This window comes from Nycticebus coucang, chromosome 3 (genome assembly GCF_027406575.1).
Source record: "Nycticebus coucang isolate mNycCou1 chromosome 3, mNycCou1.pri, whole genome shotgun sequence".
NCBI classification, from domain to species: Eukaryota; Metazoa; Chordata; class Mammalia; order Primates; family Lorisidae; genus Nycticebus; species Nycticebus coucang.
In genome coordinates, this window is record NC_069782.1 from 143,483,286 (window position 1) to 143,501,948 (window position 18,663).

The window sequence follows — 18,663 nt, forward strand, 5'->3', positions numbered from 1 at the left end:
CACTATCCACCTCTGAAATTTGAAATTTGACAATGGATAGCAGAGTTGGCAGGGAGTTATCCACACAGCAGGAGTGTGGTGTCCCTTTGCTCTTGACTTTCATGTCCTAGAGCTATGGTCCCCAACCCACAGGCCACAGACCAGAATCGCACAGCAGGAGGTGAGTGGGGGTGAGCAAGCAAAGCTTCATCTGTATTTACAGCTGCTCCCTATTACTTACGTTATCACCCAAGCTCCGCCCTGTCACATCAGTGGTGGTGTTAGATTCTCATAGGAGCATGAACCCCACTATAAACTGAGCAGGCAAGGGATCTATTTGCTTGCTCCTTAAGAAAAATCTAATGCCCCTTCCCCAGTCCATGGAAAAATTGTCTTCCATGAAACCAGTCCCTGATGCCAAAAAGGTCAGGGACCACTGTCCTAGAGTTTGGAAGTATTTAGAAACAAAAAATCTGAAGCCTGCTGAATCTTGAAGGCAGGAAGCTGGCTGGAGCCACCTTTGACAGCAGGTAAAGGAGAAGACAGAAGTCAACCAGTGTGAACTCCCGCCACGGGGGTGCACAAGTGTCCTGAGGAGGGTACCCAGGACCAAGCACCTCGCATGAACCCATTCTGGGAATAGTGCCTGCTAGCTGGGTGGACTTTAGTAGTAAGAGGCTGTGAGACCCTGAAAGAGCAGGGCATGAGTCTGGGGAGGTGGGAGCAGTGGTTGTGAGAGGCTAGCCAGAAATTGCACACTTTTGTCAAGGAGTTCAAGATGTGCCTACCCCCACCAATGTATCCAGCCAATGTTAGCAGAAAGACAAGCATGACAGCACCAGTGGTAACTAGCACCTTGTCCCTCTACCTCTCACACCCCCCTGCCAGATCGCAAAGGGAGAAAGGAGGTAAAGAAGGAGAGGAAGCGACGGCCCCTTCCCCTGTAGGTCTCCCAGTCTGGGTCGGGCCCGACCTGGGAGAGGGTGTGAGAAGGGAGTTTTTAACTGGCCTTTGAAGAGCTGAACATGACCAGGAAGCCAAGGAATCTAAGATATCATTCAGTGAGGGGAAGGGAGAAAGGCGGAAGAAGAGAAAAGCAGCAACAGGGACAAATAAGACACTTCATCATTTCATCTGCATGTGTTCTGGCCCCTCCTATAAATAAATTGGGCAGCTCGCAGCAGTTAAGGATTTTGGATCCAAAGAGACCTGAAGTCAAATTCTGGTTCCGACACTGAACTGAGAGACCCTGGGCAAGCTGGGAAACTGCTGGGCTTCAGTTTCTTCATCTGTAAAATGGGTAGGTTGATAATACCTACCTTCCCAGGGTGTCAGGGATTAGAGAGCACATGTGGCATCATCACTCCAGTCTCTACCTCCTGCTACTTGAAATAATTTCATCTAATTTAAATTGCATCTTCCCCTTAAAAAAAAATAAAAAGGCGCACCCATAGCCTCTAGGGAAGGCATTTTGGTTTCTTACTAGTTTCATGATCATCACAATAACATTAACATCTTGTGTCTGCAGCTTGCATGCCTTACCTCAGTACACCCTAGGGTTTCCATCAACCTGGAAGAACAAAGATTATCTGCATTTTATAGTCCACAAAACCTTTTTTGAGCCAGATGGAACTTGTAGACCATATGATACAAATGCTTCATTTTACACACAGGAAACTAAGGCCCAGAGTGGGTCCATAGCTACTACACCAATAGTGCCTGAGTAACCACAGAGCCAATCTCCTGTTTTCAAATGCACATGAACCCAGGCTGTTTTTTTTTTTTGGCCAGGGCCAGGTTTGAATCTGCCAACCCTGGTATATGGGGCTGGTGCCCTACTCCTTGAGCCACAGGCACCACCTGAACCAAGGCCTTAAACTTAGAGGACTTCTGAGTTTAAACCTCTAATCATGGGTTTGTTTTCCTGTTATTGCCCCTTTGCTATAAATGGGAAAACACAGCCACTATGGAAACAGAGCATGAGGTGTTCATTCAAATGTAAAGACTGTATAGAGAATTATTGTGAAAAAAATGTAAATCATAAAAAAAGACTAGAGAGGAAGTTTACTCATCTACATCGATGCTTGCTGAGACACTGAGATACTTAAGAGTTACAAAATGTCCATAGGGATTTTCAGACAATTAGGACCATGCCCTTCTTTTACCGGAAAGTCTTTTTTAATGAAGAATTAAATCAATGTTCAGTATTGAAAATGTTGCCCAGATATGTTCCAGAAAATTCAAGCCTTCCCTGAAATCCATTTTTACAGCAAGAATTTAACTCCTCTCCCCCCGGTATTTGTCATAAACAAAATTATCACTGTAAGTTCATGCCTATACAAATAGATAAAAAATAAATAGAAACAAAATCCTTTCACATTAGGTTGTTATAAATAGAAAATGGAATAAGACTTTGGAGACTTTATATCCTTTTAATAGACTGTTAACTAGAGTACTTTATCCCCAGCCAGGACTCAAATGAAGGAACTTCCAGAAAAACAAAACAAAACAAAACAAAAAATAAAACCCAGCCAAATTTAAGTTCTGGGGTTTGGCTTACTTGAGGTCCTGAGTTCAATGTCATCTTGTCATTAATTGTTCCTGTAGGACATGGATGTCCCGATCTTGTGTAATAAAATGGTAGAGGCAGAATGTAAGAGAATAATCTACCCAAAAGAGAGAGAAAGGATGACCAGAACATGGATCACATTCTGTTAGGTTAACAAGCTGCTTTCAACACAAGCCTCCAACACATCTCATCAGTCTCTGACACATGAATTCCTCCATGGAAATAACTGTTTGGAGGTGCACGGTGACTGCCTACTTTATACAGGACAGATGGTTCCAATTTGCCAGAGTTCCCATCGCCCCACAGGTCTGAGTGTCACTAACCACCTGTTCTCATGCTTGAACTGACCATACGCATCCATGGTACTGGCCTGGCCTTCACAGGCCCCTGAGTTTGTAACCCATGGATTAAAAAAACCCAGACCTTCCTCGTGTTACTTTTTGTAAGTGTTGGTCTACAGTTTTAACATCACTGAAGTATATCAGATTTGGGCTTTTAAAAACCTTTCCTTGATTAAAAAAGCCACAACATTAGCAGTGATAAGAATATTGGTCTAGTAGTGGATATTGTTGTATGTTGACCTTCATCTCATCCAGGCTGTTGAGTGTTGCCAGGTCCCAAATAAGACACGGAGGAACTGACGAATACTGACTGGCCACAGTCCATCCCCCTCCCTGAAATGAGTCCACAATTTCCTTTTTAAGCATTTCAGAGCAAATGCCATAGTTACGGGGCCAATGTAAGAAAGGACAGAGCACAAAACAGGATGGGAAACTGCAAATTTGTTAGACTAGGAACTATTCAAGAATTATTTTTAAAAGCTACTTTTTAGGGCCAGGTGTGGTGCATCATGCCTGTAATCCTAGCACTCTGGGAGGCCAAAGTGGGTGAGCTTGAGCTCAGAGAGTTTGATAGCAGCCTAAGCAAGAGTGAGACCCCATCTGTACTAAGAACAGAAAAATTAGCCAGAGATTGTGATGAGTGCCTACAGTCCCAGCTATTCAGGAGGCTGAAGCAAGAGGATCACTTGAGCCTCGCAGTCTGTGGTTGCTGTGAGCTACGATGATGCCACTGCACTCTACCGAGACTGAAGGAGTGAGACTCTGCCTCTAAATAAATAAATAAATATAAATAAATAAACTAAAAACTTTTTAACTTCTAAAATTCTATGCTGCCATTAGCCAGAAAAGCAACATGAGGTCAGAAGACATACACTGGGTGGGGGAGTCAGAATTCCATGTAGACCCAATGTATTCCCAGTCTATGAAACTAGAGTCTCAAGTCTATAAATATTTTACATCTTAGATTTACTAAAGAGGACCAGAATGATTTTGAAAGGCTTACATGGTGCCTGAGTATGTAACCTTGAATGAGACCCATGCCCCTGCTTAGGTCAGTTACTCACTTTGCCATCTTGACAGCCAAGATGGAAACATTGTGAAGCCAGAGCAGCCTCTGACGTGCTATTTTAAGGGAAAGTTCCTGTCATCTTTGGAAAATAATACTGCACAACAAAGTTTCATGGGCCATTATAGCAATGCATTGTGAGACTTAATCAGGAAATAGAAGCCAGGCCAGGCAGTGGCCATTTTCTACGTCCTCTATAGCCTAACATTTGGCATCAAATCCTATCTTTCCTCTAAGCATATATCACACATAATTGTAGAATTTTAATTACTTTGATCATAGTTTTCATAGAGACCATTTGCATAATAAGTTCATTTTTTGTTCTTCATAATATCCTTCTATCTACTTTAGTTTTTTTATGTATACAAACACCCTGGATACATGAGAAGTGAGAAACTGTTCCGTGTACATGCTACCCAGTGGTGCAGTCGGGGAGTTAGGGTGTCTATCCCCTGACGACACTACCTTTTTTGAAGTATAGTCATACTACTCTGTTCTCAAATCTTGAATTTATTCCTTTTATCTTTACTGTATGTTTGTACCCTTTAACCCTCCTCTCTTCATTCTGCCGTCCCTCCCCCCACTCAGCTTTGTTATCTATTTTTCCCACTCTCTACCTCCAAGTGTCAAACTTCCAATTCTAATCCCGGAACTGCTGCCCACAGAATTCTGTCAGAAGCATTATGAATTCTCAAGGTCAAGAAGCCCTCTCCTTTAGCTAGCATTGGGTGTGTGTTCTTTCCCCGTATTCATGACCAGGATGTGAACAGGAAATTAAAGGGAGTCAGATTGTTTGTCTTTCCTCTCAATTAATAAAGAATTTATTAAGCAGGAATCCCATGGCTAGTGCTGCGAGGCATGATGGTGTGCAGCAAAGCAACAGAAGCCAGTCTGTTGTGGCCCGAAGCTGTACTCAGAAGTGTCAGGATGGACAGTCTGAGAGTTTCAGCTAATGATGTTGGAGAATGGCTCTGTGTGGCCCACAGCCCTGCCCCTGCACCCAGGGCTCTCATTGACTGTGGTAAACCCAGGAAGACAGTATTTCTCACGGCCTACTTGGAACAGAATGAATGACATGAGTGTCGTCTACATGGTACACCGGCTGTTAGTGAGTACACATTTATCAAGCAGAACATGTATTTTTCAAAGATACTGAAAACTAGCCAAGAAATTTAGTATCTACTTAAAGGCAGTGTCCAATGCCTTGCATAAGAATCTCTTGATCATCTGCTCATCCATTTCTCTGAGTGATACATAAAAATAGTAACATGCCTATGTTTCCTGGGAATATAGGGGAGATTCTCTGATGGGAAATAAAAATATTAGCATAAAACCTTAATACTATGTATTCACTTTTCCAATTTTTAGCTCTGACGTCTTGTCAAGGAGAACTCCTGTGTGTGTGCGTGTGTGTGTACATGCATATTTTCAGAACTGTTACCAAAAGGAACAACTACATGTATGAAATAAATGAACATTCTAGTAAGAATATTCACAACTTCAAAATTATTAACTGATAATTTCCCAAGCCTAGCTGGAGGAGGACAGGCCCAGAAGCTCCCTTCTCCATTTGTCCCACATGGTTGCTCAGCACCATTTTAGATGATGTAACCATCCCAGAGACTGACCTAAAATCAAAAGTAGGATTTTCTTTCACCTGAAAATGCCATCTGTGCAGCAAGAAAAAGATGGGAAGCTATGAAAACAAAGCCGAGCACCACCCAGTCATGTGATGGTCTCAGGAAAGGTGATGGTCCCACAGCAACCTCAAAGGCACTGATTTCCAACCTGCACAGGTGAAAAGTTCTGACCACAGCTTCAGTGCACAGGCAATGTCATTATGGGGTCTCCCTCAGAGCAGGGCATGTGACCACTCATCTAGTACACGGCTCTACCAGGGCCTCTCTGTGGACTTAGAGCAACTTTCCTTTCTGCTTACAATATTTAATCCAGACATGCTTTGTAAACATTATCTGATTCCCCAGCCACTCCTCAAAAGGGGAGTTGTTGCATATCTTTTTGCAGGGAGACAAAGCTGACGTGGCTGAATCTCAAAGTCCATGTCTACAGCAATGCTGATACTCCTTTTCTTGGAGAGTTTGCAAAATTTGGGGACAAATTTCTAACAGCAGGCTGAGCAGGTGGCATGGTCCTCTGCCTAAGTTATGGCCAGCAATAGAGGATGAAAAGGGGTATAAAAATGGAAGGACCAAAGAGTGAGAGAGGGAACAGATGAGAGAAAGAGAGGTGCCCCAGATGAACTCTGTCACCTGCAGTTATCTGAGGACGTTCAGTGGTGTCCATACCATCACCTGCCATTGCACCAGCCAGTAAATTCTGGAAAATACTCAGAAAATTGGCAGCCACCCCTTTTTAAGATTTGGTGTAGACCTTCACAAAACTCTTTAAAGATTGTACCAAGACCCAAAAGAATTAAAAATAAGTACTCAGACAAATATTGTAAATGCATGCTCATTTTATCATTATTCACAATAGCCAAGGATGGACATGGCCTAAATGTCCAGTAACAGATGAATGGACAAACTAACAGGCTTATTGTCATATGGTGGAATATTATTCACTCATAAAAAGTAACAAAGTATGGGGACTTGCCAGGTTTGAATTAAGCCCAGGCCTGCTAACAACAATGACAACAACAACAACAAAATAGCCGGGCATTGTGGCGGGCGCCTGTAGCCCCAGCTACTTGGGAGGCTGAGGCAAGAGAATTGCTTAGGCCCAAGAGTTCGAGGTTGCTTTGTGCTGTGATGCCACAGTACTCTACTGAGGGCAATATGGTGACACTCTGTCTCCAAAAAAAAAAAGTAATAAAGTACAGCAAATTTTCACTTAACATCATTAATTCTTGGAAAACTATGCCTTTAAATGAAATAACATGTTAAGAAATGAAAATTTTTCCGGCGTTATCTCAGTTACTGTGCCAAAACATTTATATTCTACATTTACCAAGTTTCGCAAATACCCCTGTAATATGCACCACGCCGGAAAGGCTATGTTAACCACTGGGATAAAAATGTGTCAAATGGTTTATGAAGTGAGTGTATGATGCCCCATAATCATATCATTGTATACACTTATGATTTAATAAAAAAAAAAAAAAAAAGTAAAAAAAAAAAAAAAAAAAAAAAAAAAGAAATGAAAATTTTTTTCCTCATTGATGTTCTAATGAAACAACATCAAAGGAAACATTTCTCAAGGACTTGCTGTGTGTTGTTTTGCTTACAGTTGTAGTTTCCAATGATCTGGATGATGCGAAGTGAGGGTTTCCTATCCAGACACTGCAGTTGACAATGGGCTGATATATGACAATGATCCCTTAAGATTATAATGGAGCTAAAAAATTCCTAGTGACCAAAATGTCCACTAACAGTTAATGGCATTGCTGCTAACACTGTAGCCCAACAAATTATTTACATCTGTTAGATACACAAATACCACTGTGTCACAAGCCTGTGGTATTTAGTACAATCACATGTTATACAGGTGTACGGCCCAGGCATTTAGTGAACTCTACCATCTAATTTTGTGTAAGTACACTCTAGAATGTTCGAGCAATGACAAAATTGCCCATTCTCAGAATGCATCCCTGTCATTAAGCAATGCACGACTCTATTAATAAATGCTACAACCTGGATGAAAAACTTGAAAATATTAAAATAAATGAACAAAGCTAGACACAAAAGGCTATATGATATATGACCCCATTTATATAAAATATCTAATAAATGTTTTAGACAGAAAGCAGGTTGGTAGCTGTCAGGGGTTAGGAGAAGGGAGGGGTGGAGAATGACTGTTTAATGCAGTGATTTTCAACCAGTGTGCCTGAGAGGATCTTAGTCGTGTGACCACAAACATTTTTAAAGATCATTAATTAAATTATGTTTGAAAGAAGTTCAAAGCACAGTAAGTATGTCCTTTCTTTACTCTTTTTTTTTTTTTTTGATCAACATAATTTAAGTGTGCCATGGAAGTTTAACTGTGATAGGTCCAAGTGTGCTGTGAGATTATCAAAAAAGGGTGAAATATGCTGGTTTAATGGGTGCAGAGTTTCGTTTTTGGAGTGATGAGAAAGTTTTGGAACTGGATAGAGGTGGTGGCTATACAACACTGTGAGGGGGCTAAGCCACTGAGATGTTCACCTTACAAGGGTTAATTTATATGCTTTGTGAATTTCACCTCAATTGAAAAAAAAATGTACCCAGAAAGTTTGTTCTTCAGCTGACTTCCCTAATTTACTTATAAACTTTAACCTAGTGGAGAGTTTCATGATAAATATTTTTTTTTTTTTTGTAGAGACAGAGTCTTACTTTATGGCCCTCGGTAGAGTGCCGTGGCCTCACACAGCTCACAGCAACCTCCAACTCCTGGGCTTAAGCGATTCTCTTGCCTCAGCCTCCCGAGCAGCTGGGACTACAGGCGCCCGCCACAACGCCCAGCTATTTTTTGGTTGCAGTTTGGCCGGGGCTGGGTTTGAACCCGCCACCCTCAGTATATGGGGCCGGCGCCCTACCAATTGAGCCACAGGCGCTGCCCCATGATAAATCTTTAACTGGCTGTGTTCACCTAATATACTGGGGCTTTTGCCAAAGAGGAAATCATATTTGAGTTCTATGTCAGCTTCTCTGACTGAGTACTTATTAGCAAACATGGGCACATTTACCCTGCCCCAAAGACAGGAAAAAGAAGAGGCAGAATGTCAGTTTTAGTGCTTTTATCAAATGTGACTAGTCACTTCATACATGCACACAGCTCAAGGTCATCACAAGGGCAAGCTGCAGGGAGACTTCATCCTGGAATGGGCCTTTTATTATTCAAATTTACTTTGGTTTCAAATAGGTAAAAATACATGGTGACAATTTTTTTTTTTTCATACAGTAAAAATCACTTCTCTTTTCCCCTGTCTCTTAGCCACTCAGCTTCCTCTCTCCTTCCCTTGCAACTACTGACAGCAATTTCTCAAATATCCTTCCAGGGATGATCTGTATAAACGCACAACTACAGGTACGCACAGCAGTCTTTTAGAACAGCTAACTTTTTACTGCTGCTCACAAATTAAAATTAAACTGGGAAATGACTGCTATTCCAACCATTAAAATTCCATCTAAGTTGATAAGTTGTTAGAAGGCGTCGGCCTATTATGTAAGACACATATCTATGAGACAAAAGTAGTAAATAACAAAATGCCATTAACTTTCTACCCACTGAAAGCACTTTTTAATAATCCCTCGGTTGTACTCATTCCTTATAAGGCAAGAAATTTTCTTCCTTTCCTGCACCTGAGATAACCCAGGGTCAAGTTCAGGGAGAAGGTATATCCCTCTGGGGTCTTTGTATCTGACTCGTAACTGTTTCAGATTTCAGCCTGAAACATCTGAGTATTAATATTCCTCTTTGCAACATACCTTGTCTCTCTGCAGTGAATTGTTGGCTATTATGTAAATTCCAAGCATTCTTAACACCCTACCTGTACACACAGAACAACATTGAAATGGCCATACCAGATTAGACCTCCACCTCTTCAGGCCAGGGGATGGCATGCTAAATGCCCAGAGAGGTGTGGCTGCCCTGCAAATAACACCAGCCCCTCTTCCTTTTCTGAAAAATTTGTGAGAATGTAGCCCACAAATTTATCTGAAGACATAAATAGCCACTCATATTAAGTAGAAACACTTGTGAGATAAGAAGATAAAAATGAGTTCAAACATGCTTACTTCTCATGCACCCAAACTGCGTATTCACTGAACAGTCAGACCCTACCCTGGGACCTGCAAGCTGAGAGTTACTCCCTCAAAGGCTCTCCTGGGACAGCATCAATTCACTCAGCAAACACCTGTGTGCTTTCCATGTGCGCAGTGCTATTCATAAGGACCAAAAAGACAACATCCTTGCCATTCAGTAGCTCATAGCCTGGTTGGAGAGAAATCCACCAAGAACTACCAGGGCTCTGTGGTGCTAACTGCCCAGGTCCATGTGCAAAAGGGCCCAGGCAAATTCAAGGCTTTCAGCCTTTTGTGAATCACTCAGAAGAATAATTTTTGAAAAGAGGGGATATGAACAAAATGCCATGGGAAGAATTTATGTAAAATTGTACACAGGTCTACAGCGCTTAGAGCAACAGCCAGAAGAATGTTTATCAAAAGGTTCACAGAGGTCATCTCTTGGCGATGGTATTTTAGGTGATCTTTATCTCCTTTGTGCTTTTCTGTAACATTCACGTTGTTTTACAGTAAACACTCAAAACCTTTTAAAAAGAGAGAATTATAATTCTCTCTGTTTAGAGACAGAGAAAGAATGGTCATCTAAGATTTTGTGTGCTAGGCCTTGTTAAGAAAGAAATACGACAGCTTCCTTGCATGCAGTGGGATCATTTTCTTGGGGATAGAGGGGGGCCTGTATGTGAACAATTACAGTGCCATCAGTTATACACCAATGGTTGTTTCTAATGACAAATGTTTCGTAGTAATGAAGTACGTTAACTGTGAAATAAAGAGTTTAGCTGGTGCCTACAACACAGTAGGTGCTCAGTGAGATCCTGTCTTTCCTTAACATGGTGCTTTTATTTACCTTCTCATCTTTTCTCACAGCCATTAATTTCTTGTAACCACAATCAATGGTCTCCCCAACTTTGATCGCTGATCCAGAAATTAATGACTTTGGAAACCACTATGACCATCATCACTTTCATCTTTCTAGAACATTGTTTTTATCTGGTCATCTTCTAGGTTAAAAGTGATGCTTGGGAGCTCCACACTGCCAAACTCCTCCAGGCCTCCCGGGACCTAGCCCCACGGTTCTGCCCTTCCGATTTCACTTTTCAGGACACTGAACAACAAAGCCTCTGATCTGGTTGGGTTTCCCCCAGGCATGGCAGTCTCATTTTGGACTGGCCTTCCATGAAGTATCTCATTTAATTCTTATAACAACCCTTTGAGGCAGCTATTGTCTAATTTATAGGTGAGGACACCAAGGTTCTGTGACATCCAATAACCTGCCCAAGGCTACCTGGCTAGGAAGAGGCAGGACCAGGATTCAGACTGTAGCATTCTCAGCCATCACACTGGCTCTTTTCTCTCTCTTCTGATTGTGACCATCTCTAGGCTCCATTTCCAGGCACACATCTTCCTTAAATAACATCTAACATACATGTGCTTACTATGTGTCATGAATCTTGCAATCACTTTACTTATTTTAATCTCATTTAACAACCCAATGTGAAAGAAACTATTATTGTGTATTATTATTCTAGGCCTAGAAAGATTGAGTTCTCAAGGCCACTCGGCCTGTAAGTGGTAGAGCTGGGTTTAGAACCAGCTGACAGCCTGTCTAGAGCCCACAGTCTTCAGCAGTTCCCTGCCAAGCCTCCTGTGCCATTGTCCCTACAGAGAGAAGGTATCCAAGGAAGGAGGCCACTGTGATTTTGGAAACACTGTCATGGAACACATCACTGTGAGTCCAACTCCAACACTCCACGGGCTGTATGTGTAGATGGCTTCTGACCCTCACTGGTATTTAACACTGGTGGAAAATGGGCAATGAGCAGAAAAAGGCAGCTGCCATGATCAGTAGAGTGAAAAGCAGAGTCAAAAAAATGAAGACTGTTCTCCACAAAAAATCGGAAGTCTATGCCCAACAGTAGCTGATTGTTTTATGTAACTTTAATATGTTTACAGCAACTTTAATACGTTTACTCAGTTAGTCCTATAACGTAGGTATCAGCATCTCATTTTGCAGATGGGGAAATGGAAGATGGAGAGGTAAACAGACTGCAAAGACGTGGAAGAGCCAGGCACTGAGCCCAAGCGGTCCCAGGTAAGATCTCCACCAATTCACCTACTGTAAGTGTCTCAGCAGACAATTCCCACTCCACCTGCCCAAGTTCTTTTGACAGAGAACATAAAGATGAAAGAAAATTATCTTGCAACTATGAAAAGCTATCGCAACAAACAGAAAAATAAAATAATTGGAAATGTTCTCCTTCCCTTGGAAAACACACGTAGCTCTATCGGAAATGATTTGAATTTGGTCCAGCTGGAGCAATTGCCCCGATACCTGTTGGAATTCCAGGCATGAGTGGAATAACGCCGGCGCTGTGCACAGTGGGGGGTAAAGAGGCAAAGACGGGCTTAGACGTGTTTGGGTGGAGGTTCATCCTGTCAGTCCCCCCAAAGCCACATCACACAGTCAGACGTGAGTCAGACACCCTTTGACAAGGAAAGGGTGACCCAAGAGAGCTCCTGCTCCTGCTCAGCGGCCTGAAACAGACAGGAGCCATGGAAGGAAAAAACACCCGCACCCCACTCACTACGCTCTCAGTGCCACAACAGACTTCCTCCTCACGCCGCTCCCTAATCTGTGGGAATCCCGCAGTCTCTGGTTAACACATGAAGAATGGAGCGGAAAGAAGCCTTCAAGGATCACACTTAACCTTTTGGTAGAGTGTAATGTCTTCTAGACAGAATCGTTTTGAAAATTATATATCAGTTATCAAAACCCTTTAATTAATGTTCATCACAGCTCTGTGAAGTTAACTTTTACTACTATCTCCATTTTATGTAACATTTATTGCTTATTGAATTAAAACTGCATTAGACAGGATATGGTGACATTTTTAACTAGTTTGGGGCACCAATGTCTCATTGAAGTGGTTTGTTGCTCTAAATAACTTGCTGATGGGAAACCACTCACTGGACCATGATACAACACAGGCAAATGTTTTTCCAAGACACCTGGATAATCTGCAGATAATCAGGCCACCACTCCAAGGCTCAGCACCCCCATCTTTGAAAATCAGAGACGATGCCCATATCATCAAGTCATCACAAAATAAATATTAGAAATGGAAGCATGGCTTTGGGAGCCAGATGGCCTGGGTCAGATCCCAGCTCAGCATCACCTTGGGTAAGTTATGTAATAATCTCTCTGACCCTTTGTTTCTTCATCTATAAAAAGGCACAGCATTCATACCAACCTACTGGGTTGGTAGGAGGATAAGATGAGCTCATGTAAACCAGTCACTCAGGACCTGATACACAGTAAACACTATGTGAGTGCTTGCATCCCTTTTGGAAAGAAGTACGGAGAATACTCAGGGATCTAAAAGTAGACCTGCCGTTTGATCCTGCAATTCCTCTACCATGTGTATGTATGAAAATCACTTTATAAAAAAGATATTTGCACCATATTGTTCATTGCAGCTCAATTCCTAACAGCCAAGTCATGGAAGCAACCCATGAATGGATTAATAAATTGTGGTATATGTATGCCATGGAATATTATGCAGCCTTAAAAAAGATGGAGGCTTTACCTCTTTCATGTTTACATGGATGGAGCTGGAACATATCCTACTTAGTAAAGTATCTCAAGAATGGAAGAAAAAATATCCAATGTACTCAGTACTATTATGAAACCAATTTACAATCACTCATACTTTCATATGAGGAATAGATCACAACTATGGCCCAGGATGAAGGAGGGAGGAGGGGGCATGGGAGGGAAGGGGGGAGGTCAGATTGAGGGAGGGTGAATAGTGGGATCACACCTATGGTGCATAATGCAAGGGTACATGTCAGATCTATTAGTATAGAGTATAAATGTCTTATTGCAATAATTAAGTAAACGAGATGAGGTATATATTAACCAGTGTGATGTAAATGTTCCTAATTCTATATGAAATCAGCACATTGTACCCCATAAATGCATTACTGTATACATGATCTATGTGTATATGATTTATAAAAAAATAAAAAATATATAATAAAATGTGGTGGGTGAGGGGCAAGAAAAGAAAAAAAGAACAGAATAGCTTTACAGGTTAGACGAATTATTGTAAGGTACAAGGAAGAAGCGCAGAGCTGAGACTCCAATGGGCGTTCTACCTAAATCAGAACAAGACAGAGTGATAGCCGCTGAGCGGTGGAGATAGAAACGTTGCGTCTTTACTCAGGGAGCTAAACAGAGACTGTTTTGTGTGACTGTTCGCTCCAGCATCAGCCCATGCTGCTCTCCCGCTCCCGCTGGCCTCACCTTCTCGGTGATTATGGGAAACCAGACACAGAATGTGAAATAGGACTGTGGCTCGGCAGGAGCAGACTCATATGGGAACAAAACACTTCAAAGGAAAAAGACGACCTCTGACATATCTGCTGGACTCTGTGAACATGATCAAGGAAGAGAGTCGCACTAAAAAAGGGTCACTTTCTGCTTCATTTTAGAAAGCTTTGCAAAGTTTCAAGTCTTGTTTAAAAAAATAAAGAATTAAAGTCACATTAGGCTACTTTGAAAGAGTTACAAATAACAAACAAGTGTTTTCCTATCATGCTGTGATGAATTTCAGAAACTTGCTGAAATTTCCCACTGCTCTAGCATTTATGTGGCTGCCTGGCTTTGATATTTTGCACGTGTGTATCCATATATAAGAGTTCTCTTTTTTTATAGACACCCACGTACCCCATAAATGCCATGTGAGTATTTATACTTGTTAAAAATAAAAATGTTCTGACCAAAGAAGTTGCACAGAAATGGGAATTCATCCTTGGGAAACAGAAGAGAAAACAGGATTTGGCCCAACCAATTGCACATAAGCAATAATTGTTAAATCCTATGCTAAAAATGCAATAGATGTCAATCTGATTTTTTTATACTTATACATTTCTTTTTATATGCACAACATGTGAGCCATATGAACATTTTTTAAATTAATGAAAATTAGAATAACCATTTTGGTAGCGCTGTGGCTAGGTAGCATGTTCCCAAATTGCACAGCCACAGAGCACTAGAAGCCTTTAAAGAGATTCTGCTTCTAAGCTGGGTGTGGTGGCTCATGCATATAATCTTAGCACTTTGGGAGGCTGAGGCAGGTGAATTGCTTGAGCTCAAGAGTTTGAGACCAGCCTGAGCAAAAGTGAGATGCCGTCTCTACTAAAAATAGAAAACCTAGCTGGGAGTCATGGTCGGCACTTGTAGTCCCAGCTACTTAGGAGGCTGAGGCAAGAGGATTTCTCAAACCCAAGAGTTTGTGGTTGCTGTCAGCTAAGACACCATGGGACTCTACCCAGGATAACAGAGTGAGACTGTGTCACAAACAAAACAAAACCCTCCAAAAGATACACCACTTTTTAAACTAAACAATAAGGAGTCTTTGATGAAACAAGAAAGAAAGTAAAAACCCAATAAAGACCTGCATCTGACCTTACCTTATCACTGGACACCTTATGTGAACTTATGTAAGCCCATGGGCCTCTGTTTCCCCAACTATCCAAAAAGATAGTTGCACTAAGGAACTTGACAAAATTAGAGGACACAGCCATTCCTATTATAGGCCTCACAGATGTGATCCTCTGCTATAGCCATCACATCTCCTGGGACTCATAAAAAGCCCTCTTTTTCAACTAGACTGAAGAATTCTTCCAAAGTTTTTGATAAAGTATTCCCAAAGTACCAAGCCCTCCCAAACAGTGGGGTGACTATTCCTACAGTGGTCTTCTGAGCGACCTACAAGGAAGTAAGAACAGTGAAGGATGTGGAGCCCTACTGGAGGTCTAGGGTTTGGCCTTCACAGCTGTTGTCCCACCCAGGCTGCTGTTATTTATTAGTAGGTCATGTGTGCTGACCGTAAGTCCACATGCCAAGGACCAGTCACGTGTGCTAAACAAGATACACTAATAAGTGTATTTTCTCCTTTCCTTCCAGTGGTCAAAATCCAATTTCTATGCAAATACTTTACTCAGAACATTTTTTTAAAAAAACAATTATAAGGTTTCTACTTCAATAGGAAGATTTGGAATCACTATTATAAATTGCACCAAATTCTGGTGCAAAAGTGGCTTATCTCATTCTTATGTATTAAGACTCACTTAGAGCTTAAAGGGGTTTATTCCAGGTCTCTCCAGGATTGGTAAAATCCACAGAAATCTAATCCCTTAGGAAAGACATGGAAACGGAGCTTCCCTGTTTGGCTTCCAGAGTTCAGAATACTTCAACTTAAACTTTGTTAACTCACCTGCCCAATGTTACTTACTAGAAGAAATGGTGCGATTGGCTTCTATTTTTATTTTGGCAGAAGTTGATTCTCTGTGGATTCTGACAGGTCAAACAGAACCTTGTCACAAATAATGACAAATCCCCCGATGTTTGTACAGCTTGTTCTCATACTATCTCCAAATCTCTCCTTAGGTACCATCTTTTGAGAGAGGTCTTCTCTGATTGCCCCATATAAATACAGCCCTTTTATTTTGCTTTTTCTTCCTACTTTAATTTTTTTCATATACTAGATAACTTCGTGTATGCAAAGGGATGGTTGGGTCATATGGTAGCTCTATTTTATTTTCTTTAGCAATCTCCATATTGTTTTCCATAAGGCTGCACTAATCCACATTCCCATCGACACTATACCAGGATGCCCTTTTCTCCACGCCTACTATGACGCTTGTTTTGTCATCTTTTTGATAACAGCTATCCTAACAGGTGCAAAAAGGGGTCACACAGTGGTTCTGATTTGCATTTCCCTGATGATTAGTAACACTGAGCACCTTGTCATGTATCTCTTGTCCTTTTTAAAAATCATCTTTGGAGAAATGTCTATTCAAGTAGACAGGACTGCTCGTGTTTCCAGCTAACAGAGTTTCTCAGAAGGGAAGGTACCTGCCGGAGCTACCTTTGAACTACAAAGATGTTCACGTCAGTAGGTCGCCAGGGCACTTACTGCTGGAGCAGGTGGCTTCTTTAGGACTGGATGACATGGGCTGTGCACAGAGTTGACAAAGGCAGTCTCTCCCATTGAATGTGACGCGGTCTCCCGGTGGAAATGGGCGCCTGAAGACAGAAAGACATCACTCTCAAGGTTATTCCAGCAATTTCATTCCTTGTCCTTACTCTTTCTGCTTGCTGCCCTGGGGTGCAAATTTATTTCCTGGAGGAGCACCAGAAAACAATGTCTGAAATGCACTCATAACCACGCCAGCCATCTGGAAAGAGTCCAGACAAATAAATGTGTCTCATTTTGAGAAGAAAAGAGAATGCACTAGTTCTAAGGGTAACAAGGCAGTAAAATGGAATGAATTACCTCCACTCATTAGTGGAGGGATGTTCCAACAAGTCATCAAGCAGAGCAAACAGAACAAGAAATTTCCAAATGGAAAATCCTCTGTGAAGAAACGTTTTAAATGCCACAAATTCCAACGGATGCTTGCAGCCCCTCCCCAAGAGAACTAGTTAGGAGACCGGCAGTGAGTCTTTCCATTCTCTGGGACCAGGCCTGGAGCCCTGTGTTAATTATGCTGAATTAGACTTTGTCCTGGACATCTGAATGGGTGAACTGAATAATTCACAGGGCTGGAGGCCCAGTCTCTTATAAACTGGGAGAAACAGGACAAGCTGTAATTATCTGGTTAAGAATTAGTATTAGCTTCTTTTCAGAAGATGATTTCCCTTCACATTAGACATTCATTGATAACAGCACATATTGCAAAAAATACCACCTTCTGCATGTATGTTAGAGTTTCTTCTCTTCCCTGTTCACCAGAAAGACAGATTTTTTAAAAAGGTCATTAATTAATAGACATATGACAGTTTCCCTGTCTGCTTACTTTCATTTGGCCAATCTGCTCATAATCTTCATCAACATGAGTTTTCAAACGTTTAATGCTGTCAAATAGGAAATGTAAAACTCACAAGCGAATATCACTACCAATCTGAGTCAGTAGCAATGACTTAAGAACAAGTTCAAGGTTTTTGGTGTTTGTTTTTACTTTCACAGCTGCTATCTCCCCTTTTAAGTCACCCCTAGGTTGCCTAAGAGTTAACAGTAATAAACACACACAGGTAAATCTGGACTTAACTACAAATGTGCCTGGGACCAGTCATCAAGGAGAGTTTTTAATTCTTACACCCCTACATTGCTAAAGTCCTGAGGTGGTGTGAGGACACTCTCTGTTTGTGGTGCTGTGTCACTTGCCACCCACTGTACAGAGAGGCCCAGACAGGTGAAGTGCCTTGCCTGGATTGACCAGCTAGGCAGGTACAGATGGCATCCACCCAACTTAGAACCTGCTCCGTCTTTAATAATCAAAGTCACACTCTGGTGGATACCAGTGGGTCTGCTGCTTCATGCTCATTTATTACTAAACCTGCACAAACTTTCAATCTGTTCTGAAGGAGGGTTTCAAGTAAGCACTAGTTCTTTTGTCTGTGATCAGGACAAAGGCATTGTCCAATTCTCAACTTGGGGCCAGGCCTTCTGAACTTGGGAGTTTTCTTATTTTGTAAATGCCCCTTTTCAGGACCTCCCTCCTTCCAAAGTCCTCTGCCCATATTGGTTCACTTCCTTCTGTTAGAGCAGCAGTTCTCAACCTTCCTAATGCCGTGATGTATTTTCATTGTTAACAAAGGGGTTTGACCCGCAGGTTGAGAACCACTGTCTTAGAGAAAGAAGACTGAATTTAGAGTTAGAGATCCTGGGTTCATATCTTATTCTTCCCACATTAACCTGAGAATAAGACTTTCAAAACTCTGACACTCAGACTGACTCATTATAACAAGGATTGTGACTTTGGGTTCACTTCACAGAATTGCTGAGAGGGTTAAATTAAATTCTATATGAACACAACTTGTAAACTCTTAATTAGTGCCATTCATGAGCAGTGGAAGCAATAGTGTGCCTTTGCTGCCTCAAATGTCCAAGGATAGGGCCA

General features: G+C 41.6%; 1 protein-coding gene across 10 annotated transcripts in view; it reads right to left on the reverse strand.

The window, feature by feature from the left end:
- ABLIM1 (actin binding LIM protein 1) overlaps nt 1-18,663 on the reverse strand; it is a 316,427-nt gene that overhangs the window by 105,145 nt on the left and 192,619 nt on the right. For all 10 annotated transcript variants that reach the window (XM_053583778.1, XM_053583779.1, XM_053583777.1 and 7 more), the window contains one exon: nt 16,677-16,786. In XM_053583778.1, the coding sequence (XP_053439753.1) occupies nt 16,677-16,786 (110 nt within the window). The remainder of the gene's footprint in view (nt 1-16,676; nt 16,787-18,663) is intronic.